Below are 21,197 nucleotides of genomic sequence, written 5' to 3'. Positions count from 1 at the left end.
AACCTTGAATACCACAGAGCCAAGTGTCCATAAGGTCACATGGTACCAAAGGGAACCCTTGCAAGATTTGTGAGCTGAATAGAGCTGATACAAAATATTCTGACTGTCATGACAAGGTTGCAAATGACAGCATGTCACATCTCTACCAACAGGCACCCAAGGCAGCCAAGTAGAGGAAGAAGGCAGCAGACCTCAGCCACTTCAGCTATCACAACCTCCATGCCTGTACCAGCCTCCGCCTTCACCGGCACCAAGGATGCAGGGTGCAGCACCAGTAGTGTGCAGACATTATCCAGCTCCTCGTTGCATGTGGCACACCTCTGCCTCCGCCGTGGCAATGGCCAACCTCTCCACTGTAACCTCTCACACACCTGGCTCCGGAAACACTGTTTCTCCAGGCACCACCACCACCACCACCACGACCACCTGAGCGTCAAATGAGCCAGTCAGCCCCTCTGCCACATGCCAGCCTCTGTCTTTCTCCAGCATCATTCCACACACTTCTGCGGCTGCTAAGTTGCAGCCTGATCAGATGGACTCCTCTCCTCTCCCTACACTTTCACCTCTCCCCACCACTCCTTGCTCCTTTCCCTCTGACGCTATTGCAGTGACATCATATCCAGGACACTGATTCACCCTTGAAGAGAACAATGCTGCGGACTCACAATCCCACCCCACAGCATTCCCTTGTCACCCTCTGGGAGTAGGTCACCTGGATAGAGCGAATGGTGGATCCTGCAGGAACCGCTCATGTACCCCCAGTCTCCATATGATGGGGAGGGGGATGTCTTCCATTGACCAGCTGTGACATAGAGTAGCATATGGCTGCATCAGTGTGGTGGGGCACAGGGTGTAGGAGTTGGGAGAGTTCGCGTGTGATAAAATGTCACCTGAGAGGCCATGCTAGCCTCAGCTTGTCAAATGTTTGCTATGCGAAATGGAGTCTTTTTTTTCTTCTCAGAAAGTGAGCTCCGATAACCAAGCTGCACTCCCCAATGATCCTTGCTAAAAATTGATAGTGCTCACATGTGCACCTTGCTGGATCTTGTCTACTGACACACATGCAGCTGGAACGTGTTTTGTGTTGCCACATGTCAGCTACAGAGTAACATCCGCACTCCTGAAAACGGCCTGCTGGAATCCAAATTGAACTCGAATAGCCATGGGCTGCCTTTAACAGTGGGCACCTATGATTCAAACTATATGTCACTACACAACCTCATGGCATGGCAGTAGCACCTTGGTTAAATAAATAAAAAACTGTACTTAGATTTGTACGGTGGCCTTTGAGGAGAAACCATGACTACTTCCCAAACCCATTCAAATATCATGTTTTTATCCACTGGTTCCCAGTGACCCTGGTGGAGTTGTTTCAGATCCAGAACACACACTCATGGTAGGCTAGAAGTGAACCAAAATGGAAGGTGAACTGTCTGCGCTTGCAAGTGCTCCCTCTGTGAGACACAATAACACAGCGGTTCTGCATCCTAGTCACAAGGATCTAGCAGCCAAGCGTACCTAGCCGCACTTCTCCGTGCGGTGCTCCTTGACCGAGCCCAGGTTTTTAAATGCTCCTGGGTCTCTTTGTTGGAAGCACTTCCTCAGTGATACACCATAACAGCAGTAAAGTACCCAAGTCACAAGGATCTAGCAGCCAACTGCACTTAGCTGCACTTCTCCGTGCTGTGCTCCTTGACCGAGCCCAGGTTTTCAAATGCTCCTGGGTCTCTTTGTTGGAAGCACTTCCTCAGTGATACACCATAACAGCAGTAAAGTACCCAAGTCACAAGGATCTAGCAGCCAACTGCACTTAGCTGCACTTCTCCGTGCCGTGCTCCTTGACCAAGCCCAGGTTTTTAAATGCTCCTGGGTCTCTTCGTTGGAAGCACTTCCTCGGTGATACACCATAACAGCAGGAAAGCACCCAAGTCACAAGGATCTAGCAGCCAACTGCACTTAGCTGCACTTCTCCGTGCCGTGCTCCTTGACCGAGTCCAGGTTTTTAAATGCTCCTGGGTCTCTTCGTTGGAAGCACTTCCTCGGTGATACACCATAACAGCAGGAAAGCACCCAAGTCACAAGGATCTAGCAGCCAACTGCACTTAGCTGCACTTGAGATTTTCATTTGCAGCTGAGCCAGCCCAGAAGATGGGATATTTCTCTAAGCTCAATAACATGGCTTGAACACAAAAAAGATCTTAGCACCTGTTTTACTAGAACATGAACCAGTTGTTTCTCGACTGCTGTGTGGCCCGCCTAAGTTACTGTCTAAGGAGAACCCGAGGGAAAGAGGTGGAGGAGCCGGATTGGGGACCAGAAGTAGATGCAAGGAATATGTTCAGGTGGAAATGACAGACTGGTCAGCAACAGTGCACGCCCACGCATTGCCAGATGCGTGGGTGTGCACAGCAGGGGGTGAGATACATAATAGGCGCAAGGATGCAGTCTAAGGGGGAGGCTGCTGGATGGTGGGTCTGAAGAACGAGAGGGACACCCTGTGAGATCGTAAAGGACGGTCTGAGCCCGAGAGGAGAGAGTAGCGGCATGGATGTCATTTTAGGGAGCGTTAAAGGGTGTTTGTTTCCCGCAGCTTTTGCGGCACACCATGTTGTCCCACTCATTTGGCAGGGGCCCCTTTCATTTAGATGTCAAGTGCCCCCAACATGTAGGTATGCTGAGGGGCGTGGGGACTCATAGGAAAGGAGCGGGTCTCCGTGTGAGGGGCTGGAGGCCATAGAGAGTTGTGTGACAGTGTGTACAAACAGGTTTTGCTGAGAAAGGGGTAAGAAATGTCGCGGAGACAGATAAGAGAGGAAATGGGGAGAGGCAGGCCCAGAAAGGGGGGTTATGTGGTTAGAGGCAAGCCAGGAATCGAGAGTTAGCGGGCTAGAGACAGACCACAAGGGAGAGCGACTGCAGACAGGGGATGAAGGAAGAGGCGGAGTCCAGCTATTTAGGCGGGGAAAGGGACAGGTCACCAGGCTAGATAAACAGGCACTCCAGCCTAGGTGGAAAGGGGAGTGTGTACATGGAAGAGACGGCGAGCAATGAGGCGAGGAGACAGGGGCACATTGTGCGGTGAGACAGCACCCAGCGCACGCTCAGAAGAAGAGATGGAGAAGAAAGAAGAGCAGTGAGAGGAAAGGGAGGGGTAGAGGGGCGGGGGGGGGGAGAGGAGGAGGAGGAGGAACCGCAACAGGCAGCGACAGACAAGACACCTTCAGCTAGACAGGGACCGGCTGTGAGCAGAGCTGCCCCGGCTTTGAGCAGTGAGGAGGAGGAGGAGGCAGCGGATGCTGGGAGCGTGGACCGCCTGCGGGAGATCCGAGAGGACGAGTCTGACTCCTGAGAAGAGAAGATGGACAGAGCCGCGCAGTGAGGAGGCGCTCACCGCGAGAGGGGCCGAGGTGGCCCGGCCACGGCTGTGAATCAGAGACTCGCCCCGAGGGGAGTGGACGGGGACCGCGTGAAGGGGGCGAGCAGGGGGCCCGGTGCCTCTGCGGCCAGCGGGAGAGCTCCACTGGACGCCTGCTGAGGACGCGGGCGCCATCCTGCCCGGCGCCGCTGGTTTAACCCTGCCAGGGGGTCGAGGCTTGTGATGTGACACTGCCCCGGTGCTGAAGCTGCTGAGAGTGTCCTGCCCTCCCTGGGGCTGCTGCCCCCCGCTGCGATCCTGCCAGGGCGTTCATGCCGATAGCGTGGCCCTGCCCTGGTGCTGGTGCAGTCCTGCGGGTTTATTAATAGGGTTCTCGCTCTGGGGCACTTCTGCAGCTCTGCCATCAGTGATACCCACTGGCACTGCGGCTGGCATCTTACTGCTCTCAACCCTGCTGGCGTTGGCCTCCACGGGTACCAATAAGTACCTCAGCCACTTTCTTACTACGGATGAAATCCCTTTCTGCGCATTACCATTGTTGCTGCTACATCCTATACTCTCATTGAGAGTATTAATGCTCAACCGCTCCGTTGCCATAGTCCCATTGCTCTGATAATACTCCGGATGTTACTGCCGTCCCCATGCAATGCTCCCAATATTGAACCTTGCGTGGCTCCAATAGTGCTGAGAGGACCTGGCCCCAGCTGATACCGCCGGTGTCATCCTTCTGAGAACACGGATGGCTCTCCTGACCTGCCGCTAAGTATTAGAGACTGACACCTCTACGGCTCTGACGTTATATGGGGAACTGATGCAGAACCTCTGCGAACGATGAGGGTTGCGGTGCGCTCTATAAATGCTAATAAATAAATAAATAAATGCATCCTCTATGTCAGCACTAATGACAGCCCACTTCTGAGACGGAGGCTTCCGGGGGGGCTGCCATACTTCTGAGCTAATCCCTCTGGGGAGGTTTTGATACTGGAGGGTCGCAAGGAGTACCTGTGCGTTGGATGCTGATGGCGCTGGTACTGCTCTACCCCCGCGGCTGATATTAGAGCATACTCTTTTGAGCCATATATCCCATTGGGCCGAGGCCTTTTTGTGACATGAGAGGATTATTGGAATGAAGGTGTTGCCAATTGGATACCGGTGAGGACAACCATGGCCAAGACCAGCCCCGATCTCTCCAAGGAGCTGCAAGGTAAGGCGATGCTTTAGCTGTAGTTCTGAGGTGTGCCCGCGCCGCACGCATGTGCAGTGTGCCCATCTGAGAGTGAGCGCGGAGCTGACCAGAACGGGGTGCACAAAGCATGCCAGCACCTCCCTTCTCGATACCTTCTCGTATTCACGTCGACACTCGGGTCCCCAGAGCCGTGCAAGCAGAGGTCCTATCCCGACCACCCTGTGCTGTTCTTGGCCTCATCTCTTCATTGGGTGACTCTAGGAAATTCCACAGAGTGCAGTGTTTTCACCGCTCTTATCACATCTTCCCTCCTTCTGGAAACTGTCTTCTTTACAACCTCCCCCGTCCATATCGTCTGCTGCTCGACATCCAGAGCATCTCCCCGTCACACCACCTCATCTTCCTCACTGTCTCCCACTTTTATTGTCTTCCCTTCCACACGCTCTCTTCCTCCACACCATCCTCTCCTCCAAATCGTCACCACATCCTCTCCATCGCCTCACACATACCGAACCTCTCCTTATCTACACACCATCTCTTCACCATGAGTAGCTCGCATCCTCACATCTTCTCATTCAGATAATCTCCCCCTCCTCCCCATGTCCACAGCCAGAACATCTCTGCATCTTCACCATCTGCACATCGAAAACCTCTCACACTTTGACCAACTCTTCAGCCAAACCCTCTCCCAATCCATATCATCACCCCCCATCTCCACCACATTCTCATACAGAACATCGACTCATCCGCACCACTTCCTTGCCATGAGCAGGTCGCAGCCTCGCCATCGCCTCATTCAGATCATCTCCGCCTCCTCACCATCTCCTCACACAGAACGTTTCCTGACCGTCACCATCTCCTCACCCAGAACATCTCCTTATCTGCACATCCAAAACCTCTCACACTTTCACCATCTCTTCAGCCAAAACCTCTCCCCATCCATATCATCGTTCCCCATCTCCACCACATTCTCATACACAACATCGACTCATCCGCACCATTACCTTCTCATGAGCAGGTCCCATCCTCACCGTCATGTATAATGACGACTGTAAAAAAGTGCAAAAAGCCTTTGCCGATAAATTAAAAACGGCCCAAAAGAAAATCCTCCAAGAATTAGCTAAAATAACTCCTACTGCTACTCATAGAGAACCCAATCATGACAGTACCGAGGAGGCACAGTCTAACTCTAAAACTACCTCTAAATCCTCAGCCGAAGGAGAAAAATCTCCCCAACAATCTCAAGCCGAGTTCATTTTAAAAGAACATACTACCGCAGATATTTGTAACATTATGCGGGCCATGCACCCTACAAGTTGCCTGGGTGAACTTTTACCGTCTAAAATCATACTAGAACATAAAGACATGTTTGCCCCTTTTCTCTGTCGGTTTTAAATTCTTCCTTCCGTACTAGCCATATCCCCCTTCTATAAAACACGTAGTAGTTACTCCGCTGTTAAAAAAGGCCAGCCTAGATCCCAATGATGCCGCCAATCTTAGGCCAATCACTAACACCCTTTTCTTGCTAAAGCTTGTGGATAAAGTAGCCACGTTACAATTGCAGGCACGTGTGTCAGAAAGAGGCATCTTTCGCAAAAAACAAACAGGGTTTTGCAGCTTTCACGGCACTCGAGAGTGCCTTGTTGGACTTGCAGACACATATGTTATCTGGGTTGGAATCCGGCAAGTCAGGGCTGCTGATGTTGCTCGGCTTATCAGCAGCCTTTGACTTGCTAGATCATGGGATTCTGCTGGATCGGATGTCTACTGTCAGAGGTCTCTCAGAGGAGGCAATAACTTGGCTCAAATCATTTCCTGAAGGCCGTAGCTCCCGAGTGCATTGGGGCGAGAGTGCCTCTGATGCCGAGATTACCATCTGTGGAGTTCCTCAGGGGGCTTGTCTCTCCCTCCTGCTTTTTAACATTTACATTATCCCACTATGTAGGGCTCTTGACAATTCAGACCTCTTTTTCTTCAATTATGCAGACGAATTTCAGTTGGCACTGGAGGTTGGCGGAGACCACAGTAAAGACCAACAAACATTGGATCGGGTCTATCAAATGGTGAAAGGCTGGATGACAACTAATTGGCTCTGCCTTAATGCCACAAAGACGGAACTAATGTTATATGTCCCAAAACAAGCTAGAGAGAAGCTGGGTCCCCTGTATAACAGCTTCCTGGTTGATGGATGCCAGATACCAGTGGTACTCAAGGTCAAGACCCTGGGAACTTATTTAGAGGCCAATGCATATAACAAGGCCCATGTTGACGCAATCGTAAAAAGCATGAATTATCATCTGAAAGTGCTTCGTCAAGTGGCCCCGCTGGTTTCAGAGGAAAACCGTAAGAAATTAGTTTGGGCGGTAATACTATCTAGAGTGGATTACTGCAACACCCTCTTGGGAGGAGCAAAGAAGGCAGAACTTCAAAGACTCCAAAAGATTCAAAATGCTGTGGTGTGCATCGTCTTTCAGATGAAGCGCCTAGAGCCCACATCAGCAGCCAGGAGGAGTCTCCACTGGCTGCCAGTCTCAGCTAGAATACAGTTTAAGCTTTTGACAACTTGTCACAAATGTGTCTATGGTGACGCACCTATATACCCCAAGAACAGGCTGAGGCTATAAACGCCTAGTTGATCTCTTCGCTCAGCTAAGGCCTGCTCCCTACAAGTAGACCAAGTTAAAAGAGCTTGTGGAAATGGTTGTGCTTTTCATGTGCAGGCCGCACAGGCCTGGAATGCCCTGCCGGTTCTCTTACGTAACACAGCCAATCTCCTGATCTTCCGGAAACAGTTGAAGACCTTTTTATTCTCATCATTTTCTGATCCAGCTACCTGATTGTATTAGATAGGGCTCTATCTTCCTTCTTCATGGCACCTGGATACCTTCAGGCTTTGGCGCCTTATAAACACAACAAATAATAATAATTTCGCATTTATATAGCGCTACGAACCCTCAGGTATCTGAGCGCTGCTTATATTACCCACGGTGTGTGGTGCTCATTTATCGACCTCGGAAGCATGAAAGGCTGAGTTTGGCCCTGCCGGGATTCGAACCAGCGTTAGTTAGCAAACTCTGCACGGGTGTCAAAGTGAGTGCTCTACTTGCTGAGCCACTTGACAGGCTTATATCTCCCCATTCAGATCATCTCTGCCTCCTCACCATCTCCTCACACAGAACATCTTCACCATCTCTACACCCAGAACATCTCGCACCCTCACCATCCCTTTGGCCAGACCATCTCTCCTTCCTCACCATCTGTTCCTCCACACTATCTCCTCGCCCAGAACATCTCTCATGCCCTCATTCAGATTATTTTCCCCCATCACCATCTCTTCTTTTTGAACATCTCCCCATCTTTACATCTCCACATCCAGAACATCTCACTGCCTCACCATCCCTTCATACAGAACACCTTATCATCCTCGCCAAGGACATCTCTGATTCTGGGCATCTCCCATGCTTACCACAAGGGGAGGATTACCAACTTTGGCCTAGGGTGAAAGTACAATTTTCTGGCCCAGGGTGCAGGGGCCCAAGACCACAACGCAGCATCCCCAACTTCCAAAACAACTGAACTCGATACCACCCTCTCTATCCACGTGCACATTCTCTAGTATGTACACTAGAGATTATTGACATTACTTTCCTTTTATGCAACATATCTTTCAGTGATGTTTGTAGTTTCTTAGGGCCACAGGGAACCTCCTCCTACACCTACCAAACATAGTACAAATGACACCAGGATATTATCATTTTGGGGAAATGGGAAAGCTGGGATTTGAGCCTATGTTTCCTTGTGTCCCAGTCAGGGATGGACTGGCCTATAGGGAACTCTGGAGATTTCCCGGTAGGCCTCTGCACCCTAGACCTCATGTGTGTGGCATTTCAAAATGTCCCCATAGAAAAAGGGTTGGGCTTGCTGAAAATGTGTAATATGGGGCCACTTTGAAAATTATTTCCAGGGCCTCTTTTGGTTCCCAGTACACCCCTGGTCCCACTTTGCAATTCGACAGCAGGCTACATATCCTGCCATTTCATCCAATCTTTAATTTTAAACTAATCTGAAAAGGTGGAGAAGGTAAAGAATTCATTGTGAGAGCAGAGTCGAGGGGTCTGACTTTTGCTCCAAGAGCTAAAAACACGCTGGTCCGGCAAACAACCATTACTGGCTTACTGCCACCCCACTGCACAACACAAAAGCCAGACCTGACACCGTGTCTACCCACCCTCCACAACATAAGAACCTCACTTGGCATACAGACTCAGCACCAGAACGCATTATATAAATGGGAGTAGCAACATAGATTATAAATCCATATGAGCGAGACTCTCCCTACAGACAGTTAGGGAAAACAAGGTTGGGCGATTAAAAGTGATTTGCTCTGGATCACATAATGGCTGAAATGTAAGTCCTAGCTTTCTGGTTTACTAGCAAAGGAAACTTCTCCTATTCCATCTCCACTACTAGAACCAAAAAAAACCTTCATGCAAAGTTGTTGATCAAGGGCTACACTAGTACACTGTTAAATAAAATCTGGCTTTCAGAGCACAGAGTCACATGATAATGCAACCTGACAACATATAATAGAGTCTTCACTGAAACATGTTCATAAAGCAAGTGTGCATCACTTCAGAAAAAAGAACAGGGTTAAGCCAGCCCCACAGTCAGGTGCAGTGGCAGGCCTGCTAGGCACATATCTAAGCAATAGTCCCTCAATCTGATGATTTATCGTTCAAAATGTGTACCTCTCCCTCCTTTACCCTATTTTCCTTATCCATCATCCTCTGTGTCCTTCGTTGATGCCCATACACCCTCTGCCTTAGAAGTAACTTTTAGACTTCCTTTCCCCTTTTGCGCCATCCCCTTCCCTTACCTCGCTTGCACCACCTTCACGTGCCCCCATTGCTCAGTCATCAATACCTTGTCCCTAACCCTCTTCTATTGCCCTGGCTCACATGTAGACGGCAGACCACCTTGATTTGCTAGCCAGCCTCTGCCAGGTAAGACAAGACGCTAAAGTTGTGGTCTTGTTGGGAAATGTGGCTATGGGATCTGCACTCAGGCAATGCAGAGCAAAAGACACCGAGGGCAATTGGCTTTTATTTCGCCCCCAAGATGCACTTTCTTTAAGATTCAGATTCATATTCGAGTTCAGTGAAGCGGAAGGAACTGCGAGGGATGTCCGGTGACCTATTGTGTGTCTCTGGTGATGTGTTTGTGTCCGGGTATAGAATATGTGGAAGGAGTCATCTGTGTTTATGTGACTATATTTCTGTGTATGTGAATATGTTTTTTATTTGTATGTGCTTTTTTTGTTGGTCAGAAAAGAGTGTTCTGGACAATAAAAAAGAAGGGGGTCCTTCAGTGTTGCGGGGTCATTGTAAAATCAGTGGTATTATGTACATTCTGCTGATTTTAGTATGTCTGCCCAATTCAGGGTGTGCTGGAATGCAACCGGCAGTATTCCATGGGAATACCAGCAGCAGTATTTTATGGAGACTTTCTACTGCAAATCTGCCTACATTTACCACCACCTAAGAGGTGAAGTTAAAAAAAGCCTAATTGCCCCCAATGGTATATTAAACATTATTTTATTGTACAGGCACTTAATATAGTGAAAGGCGTTTGCAAATGGTCATTGTCGGGGGGTGAGTGGGCATCCCTGGTTCACTCCACTCACCAGCTTATCCATGTAATACATGGAGGGGTCTGAATTGACACTTTTGTGCATATAAAAATGTACATTAGTGATAGGAGCAACTACTGTACATAATCTATTTCCACATTCACATTAAAGGTGGAAATGGCTACATAAGAAAAACACATTTCTAAAATACCTCCAGAGGTATTGCAAAAATACCACATCCAGCTGGTGTTAAACTCTGAATTGGATGGATTTTCAGAAACACCAATGCTGGAGGTGGTAACTTCCTCTAGCGGTATTTCATTAAAAAATCTGATCAGCTCTAAATGACATCCTTACTAGTCTGTTAATAACTAATACCTGAATGTTACATATTTCTGTGCATATTGTTCAACTGGGCCCAAAGGCTAGTACCAGAAACAATCCAACAGCCATTTCTATTAACACCATTTATTATCATCCATGTGTGTATTAATCGTGTTATTAGACCTTTTTTCTAATTAACTTACCAGTGATCAAGAAATTCACCAGAGCATATGGGAAGCATTCCTTAGGAACCAAACTGAGGATAAACTATAATAAGATTTGGATTCTTACTTCCTTGGCAAGTAGCTGCTGAGGATTGTAACAAACCAATGGTGTATGGGCCTCAATGGTGCCAACATTACCATGCATGGACACAGAACCTGCCATTGAAATGCGTACATTGTTGCTGGGTGATATGAACATGCTCCTGTGCCTAGGCTCTTCATCTTCTCACTTGCCTGGTGGTCAAGACGAGTCCCTCGCCCCATCTACACAGAAGCTTAGCAGGCCTTGCAGCACCCTGTTCCTTTGGGGCAGGCTGGATTCTGAAGAATATTTCCTTTTTTAAATTGTTTTTATATTTTGTAATATTGCAATTTTCCCGTCCCTTCCACATGTAAAACTGAAATCCTTCCCATTGGGACCCCTGCTCTCACTTTCTTCTCTTCGCTCTGGCCTTCCTCCTTGGGTTCTCCCCCTGCTCCTTCAACTGAAGCCAGAAATCTTGGAGTCATCTTCGATTCCTCTCTCCTTCCTCCCTCAAGCTCAGGATATTGCCAGGAAGTCCAACTACCAGCTCTTCCGTCTCACAGGAATTCTACCTTTTCTCACTTTCCCGCAGAGGCTCAAGCTCTAGTTCTCTCTAGACTTGACTACTGTAATAGCCTTCTCCTGAATCTTCCTTCCTCCACTCTGCGACCCCTTTAGCTTATCCAGAATATAACAGCGAGACTTATCCTTGGCATTAAGCCCAGGGACCGCATCTCTCCAGCCCTAAAATGTCTTCACTGGCTCCCGGTTGCTGCACAGATTAAATTAAAATCCTGCTGCATCATCCACAAGGCTGTCTGGGCCCGGGGACCACCCTATCTTCAACTGTATCTCACTAAATGCTCTCCCACCAGACCTCTTCGCTCCACTGGCACCACCTCTTTGTGTGTAAAGCGTTTTGCTAAAAAGAGGGCCGCGGCTCGCTCACTTTCCTCTGTGGGTTCCCTCCTTTGGAATAGCCTCCACCTGCGCCTGGAGCAGGACCTTCTCAAATTCCACAAGCTCCTTAAGACTTTTTTCTTTTCCTCCTCCTCCTCCTTCTCACCTTCTCTCCTCTGCTTGTCCCACAGTTGCTGATCGGTGTCCTTGGCCCTTATGAATCTCCCGGGTCTTGACCTCCCACACCAATTCTTCCCAGCTCCTTTCCATCCACAGCACTTTGCATCTGCACACCCTCCTCTCTGGAGACTCACATTTACACCTCCTGCGGGTCTAGACGTGTAGCAATCAACATTCCTAGCACTTCCTCCATTGCTCTCTCGTGAGCTCAGACTCCCCAGGACTTACCCTCTCTTCCCTCTTCCTTTCTGCACTTGCACGTTCTGAATACTCACAAGGCATGGAAGGTTCGTCCCTCTTCCTCTTCCCTTCAGCTCTTAATATTGTGTTGTACTGTACCCTACCCCCTCAGCCCCCCTGCCCTGTGGGCTATTTGAAACAGCATATTCTTATTGTATAAGCACCTAACAAGCTAACAATAAATCAAATAAATAAATCAATTCCCAGCCCACCCCTGCTCACCATCTCCTCATGCTTGCATTATTTGTATTGGGCATTTACTTGGTTTCCACAGGCATGCCTGGGTTCAGTGTTATGTTTAGGTGTCTGTCCTCTGATAGAGTTTGCTTCGTACTTGGTTTTAGCAACATCGTTCTAAGTCTTTCTTCCAGCTCCATTCCCCTCCTCTCCCAGTTGGTATGCTGGGCTAGGATCGCCAGGTCACAGGATTGTGAAGTAGAGCAGGTGTTTGCAACCTTTGGCCCACCAGATGTTTTGGGCTGCATCAGCCCTAGCAAGCATAGCCTATGGGGAGGTCTCAGGGGTGTCTTAACATCTGGAAAGCCAAAGGCTGCTGACCCCTGCTGTAGAGGGATACCATGGCATCTTAAAGGGATCAGATGCTCGCCTGTCCGTGGCACAGACCCCTTTCCTTCAAACCTAATCATGATATTCCGCATGCATTGGCACATAACCCCTCCCTCTTGCCCCACGCATATTATAGCTCTCATTCAGTGATTAGGTCGTTGACTGTCCCTCTCACGTCACCTCTTCTGCTGTGTGATCATCTCTTCTGCTCATTACCTGTCCTCAAGACACTCTGCCACTAGATGCCATTGACCTATCAGGCCCTCACACTGCTAGCCAGATTACTTGTACGGCAAGCACCAGGGAATTTGGATGCAATCATTGATTTAGAGTTAGATTCTTTTTTATTTATTACTGCAAGTTGGCTCATGAGCCTTCTGGGCCGACAGTCAACCAGGCCATGCCCCAGTTTTAAACATTTCACTCCACTAGCGTGAGAGAGGGAGTGACTTTGCGACTCCAGAAAATCGAGGTCTACTTCATGCAACTCGCTTTGCCGTTAACCATCGAGAAATGTCTTCGAACATGTTAGACCTCGCTCAAGTGCACCATTTTATTTCGTGTTGGGATGCAGTGCAACCTGTCCTGATGGAATGGCAGAGGTGGACTATGTTCTGCTTCTCACAGTACTGCTAATGTGTCAGAGATTCAAATGATTAGGTTGAAGACTTAATGTCACCCGTTGCCCATAATATTTGGGGTTTTACCCAACTGGTCACCAGCTCCGCCCATCGGTCACACCGTGCCTGCCACCTGCCCGCCGTTAGCTGCTGTCTTTCAATGTTGCCAGGGTCTGGCCAGGCCACCGCTGCCTCTCTTCTCTGTTTGTAATTCTCCCCCCCCCCCTCACAAGTAGGCACAACTGCCTTTAGGGCCTGACCTAAAGTGGACAATGGCATCCTAGCTCCTATTCCTTCCGCTTCTTCTCCATCTTTCTCCCCTCTGCATCCGTATGTAGAGCTCAAGGCATATCATTTGTATATTCAGACTGTGCTACATAGGAGCAGACACCTGTCCAACTTTGTTTGAGAACAATGACGAATGTGGCAAAAGAGACGCACTACACTGTCAATTTCATATCCAAATTCTGTAAAGATTAGCTGTAACAATCCAGATGTCATATGTTTTCGTCGATGTTTACCAATTAATATACATGCAACAATAAGTGCAATGATAACCGGTTGTCCATTTGATTGCTGCAGCCACCAAATGTATAACTCAAAATGTCTGAAGTAGGCCCAACCTGCAGAGGCGTTGCTAGGGGGGGCTAAGGGGGCTATAGCCCCTGGTCTTTTGGTTGTAGCCCCGGATAGAACCTCAGGAGCTACAGCCAAAAAGCTATCTAGCCCCCAGTCCCAACAGTTCCAACATCAGCCTAGCCCCAGGTCTTCTCCAGACCTAGCAACACCCCTGCCAACCTGTCTATAACTCATTCCTAAGTGTAGGTGTATCAAAGGCCAGCTGTGCCTCCTAGATGAGAAGACAGACACGTGTTTCTGGCTTGGGTCCCACATGTCTCCTTGTGCGCTTTCTCGCGGTCTAAGCAGCGTTTGCGCTTATGAGTAATACAATAGAGCTGTAGCTTTCTTTGGTAATAGAAACTTGTAAACTGTGCAGTAACAAAGGCTTGCGAACTATGTGGTACATCTCCAAACACCACCTGCTAATGCATCTATGATTTTGATTCTTCATGTGTCGGGGATTCTTGATGTTTCTCTCTCATTAGTATGCAGGACTTGAGTTAAATGTAGAATCCAGTTCCTTCATGTGTTATATGGTGCAAAGTGCACCTACTTAAATGTTTTTCTGCAAGATTGATTCTCTTATGTATGTTCATAGGTTGTAGTTCTGAAGCTGGAGCGGTATGACTGCTGATTTCTGGCCTGTATCTCTTGGCCCTCTTCCTACACTTGTCTCGTCCGTTAGGAACCTAGGCGTTAAGTTAAGATTTCCGCCTTCCTTTCCATGAACGAGCAGGTTGCAGCGGTTTGCAAAACGGACCATTTTAAGCTCTGCATTCTTCGAAAGGTCCTTCCCTTTATTCCTGTAGAGTGTCAGACCCGGTTGTGGCAGCACTGGTCCTGAGTGTTGTAGTCTATTGTAATTCATTGTATCTGGCGCAGCCCCGCCATTTGATAAACAGGCTTCCGCTCCATCAGAAAACGGCTGCGAGAGCCATTCTTCGTCCCCTGGGTGGAGCCCATATGTCTCCACTACTAAGGCAGCTTCATTGGCTCCCGTTGAAAAACAGATTTTGTTTAAGTCCTCATGTATCGTCCATCGTGCCTTCTATGGCCTAGGGGCAGAATATTTGCAGGCAAAATGTGTGCACTATGTGCCTACTCGCCCCCGCCGCTCGGTCTGCTCTTAAGGTTGCGGTTCATCAGATAAGACTGTCAAGAACTGGTGGGCAAGCTTTTTTTCGGTGACGGCGGAAAAAGCCTGGAATGCTCTCCCATTTGCTCTTAGGGGGCCTGCTGACCACCTCACTTTCGTTGGCTACTGAAAACGTTATTGTTCTAATTGCTCTGATATTTTACTGGAATCTCTTCTAACGCAGCCAGCGTCATGATGCCTCTGGGCGTACGTGCGCTTAATATATTCAATTAACATAACATAAGAGAGCTGCTCCCGCTAAGCCTGCAGATTTTTTCATCTGCCTGCCTTTTTACATTTCAACAGGTGGAGATTAGGGTTAAGAGAGTGCCGTATCAGTAAGCACATAGAGACAGCACAGGCAATAGGAGCACCTGTATCAGGTTCATTCGTTCGAGAAGGACCTGAGCTAATCCATCCTCCTGGTTCCACCCCTAGTTGGCAACGCTAGTTTGGCAAGTAAGCAGGAACTTTTGATACCAGTGTTTTTACTTTCAATATCAATGTTTCACCAGAGCCCTGTAAAAAGCTTGGACCTTTCTTTTAAATTGCTTTTTTAAAACAAGATTTCCACAATCAGAACTCGGTTAAATAAAGGACTTGGGAAATATGACCACACGAGGGACCTCTATTGGCTCCCACCCCTTGCACGCATCATCTTTAGTATGGCATGCATCCCCTATAGCCCCATTACAACCAAAGCGCCACTCTAGCTAGCAGATACACTCTTTATCCCAGAAGGCCAAAGGCAGCACCAGAAGTCACAATATCTCCAGGCTAGAAATCAAAAGATGTAGCAAGGAAAGGATGAGACATGCATTGTCCAGCTACAGCACAAGGATCAGGAACAACATCTGTAGAGCATTTAATCGTTTGTGCAGTGTTTCACTGGAACGTGACACGCAAATATAATACCCCAATTCATACAATAACACTCCACATTTCAAGGCAAAGCACAGACAGTGAGGTATTAAAAAATCGAAAAGTATTTAAAACACTTAAATTGTTTCAACAAAATGGATCTCCGGCTTTACCCACGAGATCACTGCAATCAATATGTATACAGCACATCTACAAACAGAATTCTACCTGCCTATATGAATCTCACTATTATAAGTCCAGAAAGGCCTCCACTTTCAATCACAACAATCTCTATACAGTTATGCTGCATGCGTTGCATTGATTGCTTCACACACTTCCCTAATCTTCCTCACTAGAACCTTTTAAATAATGCAAATATGGTGACAGATGTGATTTTCTCTAGCGTCAAGAGTATGGTACTAGAGAAAAACAACATTAACATTCAAAATGTGTGTGTGTATATATATATGCACCAATACCACTATGCAGGTGTGAGATAGAGAATATATTAACTAGTTAGAGGCCACATGACATATTGGCAATGTCAGGCTAGTCTAGGACTATGTGTTAAGCTATGTACATGTAAAAGGAGATGTGCTTGCATTGGCTCACATACGTTTGAATTCCCTGGCAATGTTCTCAGGAATCTATATGTTCTGGATCCACATATATCTTATGTTTTATGAATGTGTGGGTGCAGTTCTCTATAGACATGTGTATGTGGCTTTCATTAAACCTGGATGCGTTCTTTCATCTATCAGTGTGTATGTATGTGTGTCTTTCCTTGAACATGAATGTATTCCTTTCTATCCAGATGCATGTGCAGTTTCAAAAGTGGATCTTTATATTCATGGCCTATTCTCCAGTAACAGAAAGTCAGAGACCCTCATCCATTCCACATTACACCTGAATCTGCCAATGTATTGAAGGGAAGGGAATGCGGAAGAGTTGCACTTTGCACAGTTGTTAATCAAATGAATTCTTTCAACATTAATTTCTTCCTGCAAACATCTAGTCCATACTATGGTCTGTACCGGCGACATTAACTCTATGATGTTGCTCTAGCAAGTGGTACTTGCAACAAAATCATGTCCCAAAGGACTCTCCACTGGTTCAAACCATTACCTACATTTTCAAATAATACTTATTTACAAAGGCAATCCCACTTTAAAATGTCAGCCAAAATGCTTTCATGTTTAGATTTTGTTTTCCACTGCAAAGTGGACTGGGCCTTAAAGAAACCACATCTCACTTTGATAGATATATAAGGAACCAAGAACATTTGGCTATTAGCCACCATGTCCCTGTTTTCAAATTTCACCTCCCTGCATTCCCAGTCCTGATATCCCGCTAGATTTGACCATGATTAAAAATTGGACAATGTGGGTATTGGGGTTGATTTACCTTATCATGTGCACATTCTGGTTTTGGGAGAACCATCTAGTGACCCAGTCAGCTAGACATAATCCTGTTAGCAAACCCACATTTATGGTGGCCTTTTTGGAATCAATAACCAAGTGCTGGCTGTTCATCCCCTATGGGCTGTTCTCCTCCATGGCTGGATCAATGGACACATCTTCTCTCTGGGTAAAGTCAGTCCTTTTTCTCTCCAACCTCTAGTTTGGTCCCCTTCTCAATCTTCCTTTTCTAATATTCCATCTGTCCAGATATCTCCTTCTATCCTATGGGTATCCCATTATATGTCCCTCTAATCCCACCCCTGGGTTGACAGAGGGGTAGTTTCCAGCCACTTGATTAACAACGGTAGGAGTGCTGCTTACTCTTTCTGAAGAGAAGCTAATTTCTTTTTTGTACTCTAATTTCTCACTCATCTGTGCTACCTTGATAAATTGTCAATGTTTAAATACTGCTGTTTGGGGCAAGCATGTTAAGATGTTGAACGATTTACATGTTTTCACTGTTCCAGGCAGTTTTTAAAAAAAGTCAGCCCCCAATATATTTTACATAATCTGATAGGTATTACGTTTATTGACAACATAGCCAAAGTTCAGATAAATTGGATGCTGCATGGCTATGTACTGCATAATTTCGTTTTTTGCATATTTAAAGTGGGATTTTGCTCATGTAAATTCATTTGTTTCATACAATTGCAGCAGTTCTCAACAAGAGGGCAAAGACGGCATATCACCTAAATAGGCCCTTTCCATGTCACGTTTATTCAAAGTAAATTGTCTTGGAGATGCATATTCTAAATGACCTTGACTAATCCAAGACAACTGTCTAGTGCCAGGCATCTAAATGTCAGTGGCCTTCTCTGTTAACCTTTGATTTGCTAATACATTTTACAAGCTTATGGAACTCATTTATGTGAAGTGTTTTCTTTGGAGAAGAAGGTTCTTTCCATTAGCAAATGACTGAAGTTGATTAATGGAGTTTATCTGGTTAGAAAACGTGTCTGGCATGCACTAGAAGAGCATTTTGGTACAGTCTAAAAGTCATCTGACCTCACCATAACATGTAATTATCTTATGGCCAGCTCTAACTGGACTAGAGGCCTTGTAAGTTCCTCAGCATGCCTTTCAGTGAGAAATGAAACTTACAATTTTGATTCTGTTCTTTCATTTAAGCTCCTCTATGTTAAAATTAAATCTCTATGACGTTGGTTATTGTGATTACACAATAATAGGCATTTCATATTCTTATAAACTTGCTTTTCACTCAAATAAAGACAGTCACAAATGCACTTTTCTCAGCTTAAATAAAGCTGCACCCCAAATGTATAATATCCTTTTCAACAAGAGTGTTGTTGATACTTTGGGCTCATGAATTCACACACAACACACCAGATGTGCTTTGCCAAGAAGGTCTGTGTACTCTACAACACATATTCAAGATGGGCATTGATGTTAATACATTTCTGATACACTTTCTGTGGATTATTGTATTCCTTGGGAAAATAACGCACTTTACAAAAGATGTGACAATGTTGTTGTTGAACTCCCAGCTCCATCATTTGAATTTCTTACATGGGTGAAGGGAAATATGACGGTATATTTGTATTATGAAGTCTGGCTTCCTTTTAAACATGATCATTATCAGGAGGCAGAAATCCCCATGAAGAGCCAAAGATGATTAATGTCATTTCTTTTGCTATTAAGGCCTTAATCATTTTTATTTGTTCTATGCCTCATTTATATTGTATTCCCTGACACATCTCCCTCTGTACATGTGGCTGGCACTGTCTCTTTGCCGATGTTGTAAAGAGCCGATGACTCATTTATTCAAGGAATAGATTATCAAGCAATGCTAAAACGGGCAATCAAAGTCAGGTCATTCCCATGCCGCAATAACCCTCTTTCTTCCCTAGCCTGGCCCATAACCGCTCCCCCTGGCATCACTGTAACCATTCCCCATATTGCAAAGCACTGTATTGCTTTATGACTAAATTTGCAATCTGTAAAGTCCCACACACATAAAACCAGATGTTCCTGACTTTTGCTTTTCTCTTAATCCACTTGTGTCCACCAGTCAGGCTTTCAGCTGCTTTTCCCTTAATAAGTTTGCTTAGTTTTATGAGCACGCAGAAAATGGGGTCCTCTAAAACCTACCCTCATTTGATGAGCTAAAACCGTGGCCACTTCACAGGACGGTAACCTTTTTCCGTTTTCTTATTCTATTGTTCTTTGCAGGAACGTGCTCCTAGTGATTTGAACAAATCTCCCATTGCTCCACTACTGAAGGAAACGTCTGTCGTTTGAGAGGGACAATCCAGCTACTGCCCTCTTGACGTAGTTGCTAAGTTAATTGAACACAGTTTCTACTCACTTGCACAACATTGTGGAATGACTACTTGCCTGGATGGCAGCCAGCTGCTATGTGGACTCATGATTGTAATCGTATTGGAAACTCATCCCTGTGTAACCATCAATGTGTCACTTGATGTGACACTGCCTGGTTTATGCTCAGTCTTTTAGTGTCATTTAGCAGCTTTTAGTGTCATTTGACGTCAGTTCACAATGATGAACTCGGTTTGAGAGGCTAGGTCTTACTACCTAACACTGGCCTGAGTGTTTTCTTGTCTCTGTTCCAGAACCTAAGCAGTTTACCTTTCCAATATCACTTCCTAGCCCCATGATGTCATTTGTGGTGCTATCTAGGGTGTCTCACTCTCACTGAGGATTATTTTGGAACATCTATTTCTTGCCCCACTTGCTGATCACACACAACCCTATGGTTTCCTGTTCTGCACATATGCAGACAGGAAAAGCATTGAACATTGGATGGAGATCTGGGTGCTTGACTTACACCAATCCAAAATGGTTTGCATCAACTTGATGAAACTTACACCGTGGTGTTGCATAGCTGTACAGCCCGTCAATAATGAAGTTGTCCAATCTCATGCAGCCCTTGCCAGATCGGCAAATGTAAAATGGTTCTGCTTTTTCATCTGAAGGCACTCGGGCGGGGCGGGGGGATTTCCCTCACCTTAGGTTGGAACAGCCTGTCAGGACCGTAACAGATATTATTAACCCCATTAATGCCTTTACTTTGGCTGACCAAAATACTGAAATACTGACCCGCAATGGATTCTGAAAGCAGCTTTGCCGCCATTTTCTTCCTGTTGAGCCATGCAAAATATGTGACTTGTCTGTGTAAACGACCCTTAGTTCCTCAACTGCAGAATGATCCTATTTCCTCTCACTTTGTCCACCAAGAGTTTCTGCATTGGCCAAGATAACGCATGCACCCAAGCTTGCCCGCTCTTGGCGCTGACCCTTAGAACATTTGTTTCTTTCTTTGTAATTGATCCATCTTGTATTTTGGGACACACTCGATTTTTGCCCCAAATAGTTAGGTCTTTGTCTTTGATGTTATGCATTTCCACGGACCGAATCATGTTTTCAAGAGCTTAAAGTATTTTAAATGTATTTTACAATTTTGTAGAACTATTATAAAGCACCATACTAACCAATCTTTGCAGTTCTTGAGGCCAAGAGCCCATAGCACTAGTGCAGCTAGAAAGTGTGCCTAAACCCACCCCTGCTCTTTCCTGTGACATCATCTTCTCCACAGCAACTTCCTCCTCACAATTTCTTTATTCTCTGCACTCTTCATGTTGTGGTCTATCGCTCTGTGCGCCGTCCTTGCCTGCTTTTCCATCCTGGAGCCTGGTTCTCGGCTGTCGTCACGCCACACACTTAATGCGTGGCCATCCTCACGTATCTCTTCGCCACCGCCCTTCCCCATTTCATGCCTCCTACTCCTTTCCCTGAGTCTCCACCCCTGGTCATCATATTTGCATGGGGGGGGGGGCGGCACACCATCCATTCCGCCTCCACCTCTCCAGA

The 21,197-nt window shown here is 46.6% G+C and overlaps 1 protein-coding gene and 1 long non-coding RNA gene across 5 annotated transcripts in view; one reads left to right on the top strand and one right to left on the bottom strand.

The window, feature by feature from the left end:
• LOC138521233 (uncharacterized) overlaps positions 1–21,197 on the bottom strand; it is a 522,572-nt gene that overhangs the window by 377,323 nt on the left and 124,052 nt on the right. The window lies entirely within an intron of this gene.
• CARMIL3 (capping protein regulator and myosin 1 linker 3) overlaps positions 3,182–21,197 on the top strand; it is a 2,002,476-nt gene continuing 1,984,460 nt past the window's right edge. For both annotated transcript variants that reach the window (XM_069633925.1, XM_069633924.1), the window contains exon 1: positions 3,182–4,580. In XM_069633925.1, coding sequence (XP_069490026.1) covers positions 4,541–4,580 — 40 coding nt within the window. In that variant the 5' untranslated portion in view covers positions 3,182–4,540. The remainder of the gene's footprint in view (positions 4,581–21,197) is intronic.

The sequence above is a fragment of the Ambystoma mexicanum genome, chromosome 13, assembly GCF_040938575.1.
Source record: "Ambystoma mexicanum isolate Mex_15411 chromosome 13, UKY_AmexF1_1, whole genome shotgun sequence".
Lineage (NCBI taxonomy): Eukaryota > Metazoa > Chordata > Amphibia > Caudata > Ambystomatidae > Ambystoma > Ambystoma mexicanum.
This window is presented reverse-complemented; position numbering and strand designations above follow the sequence as displayed.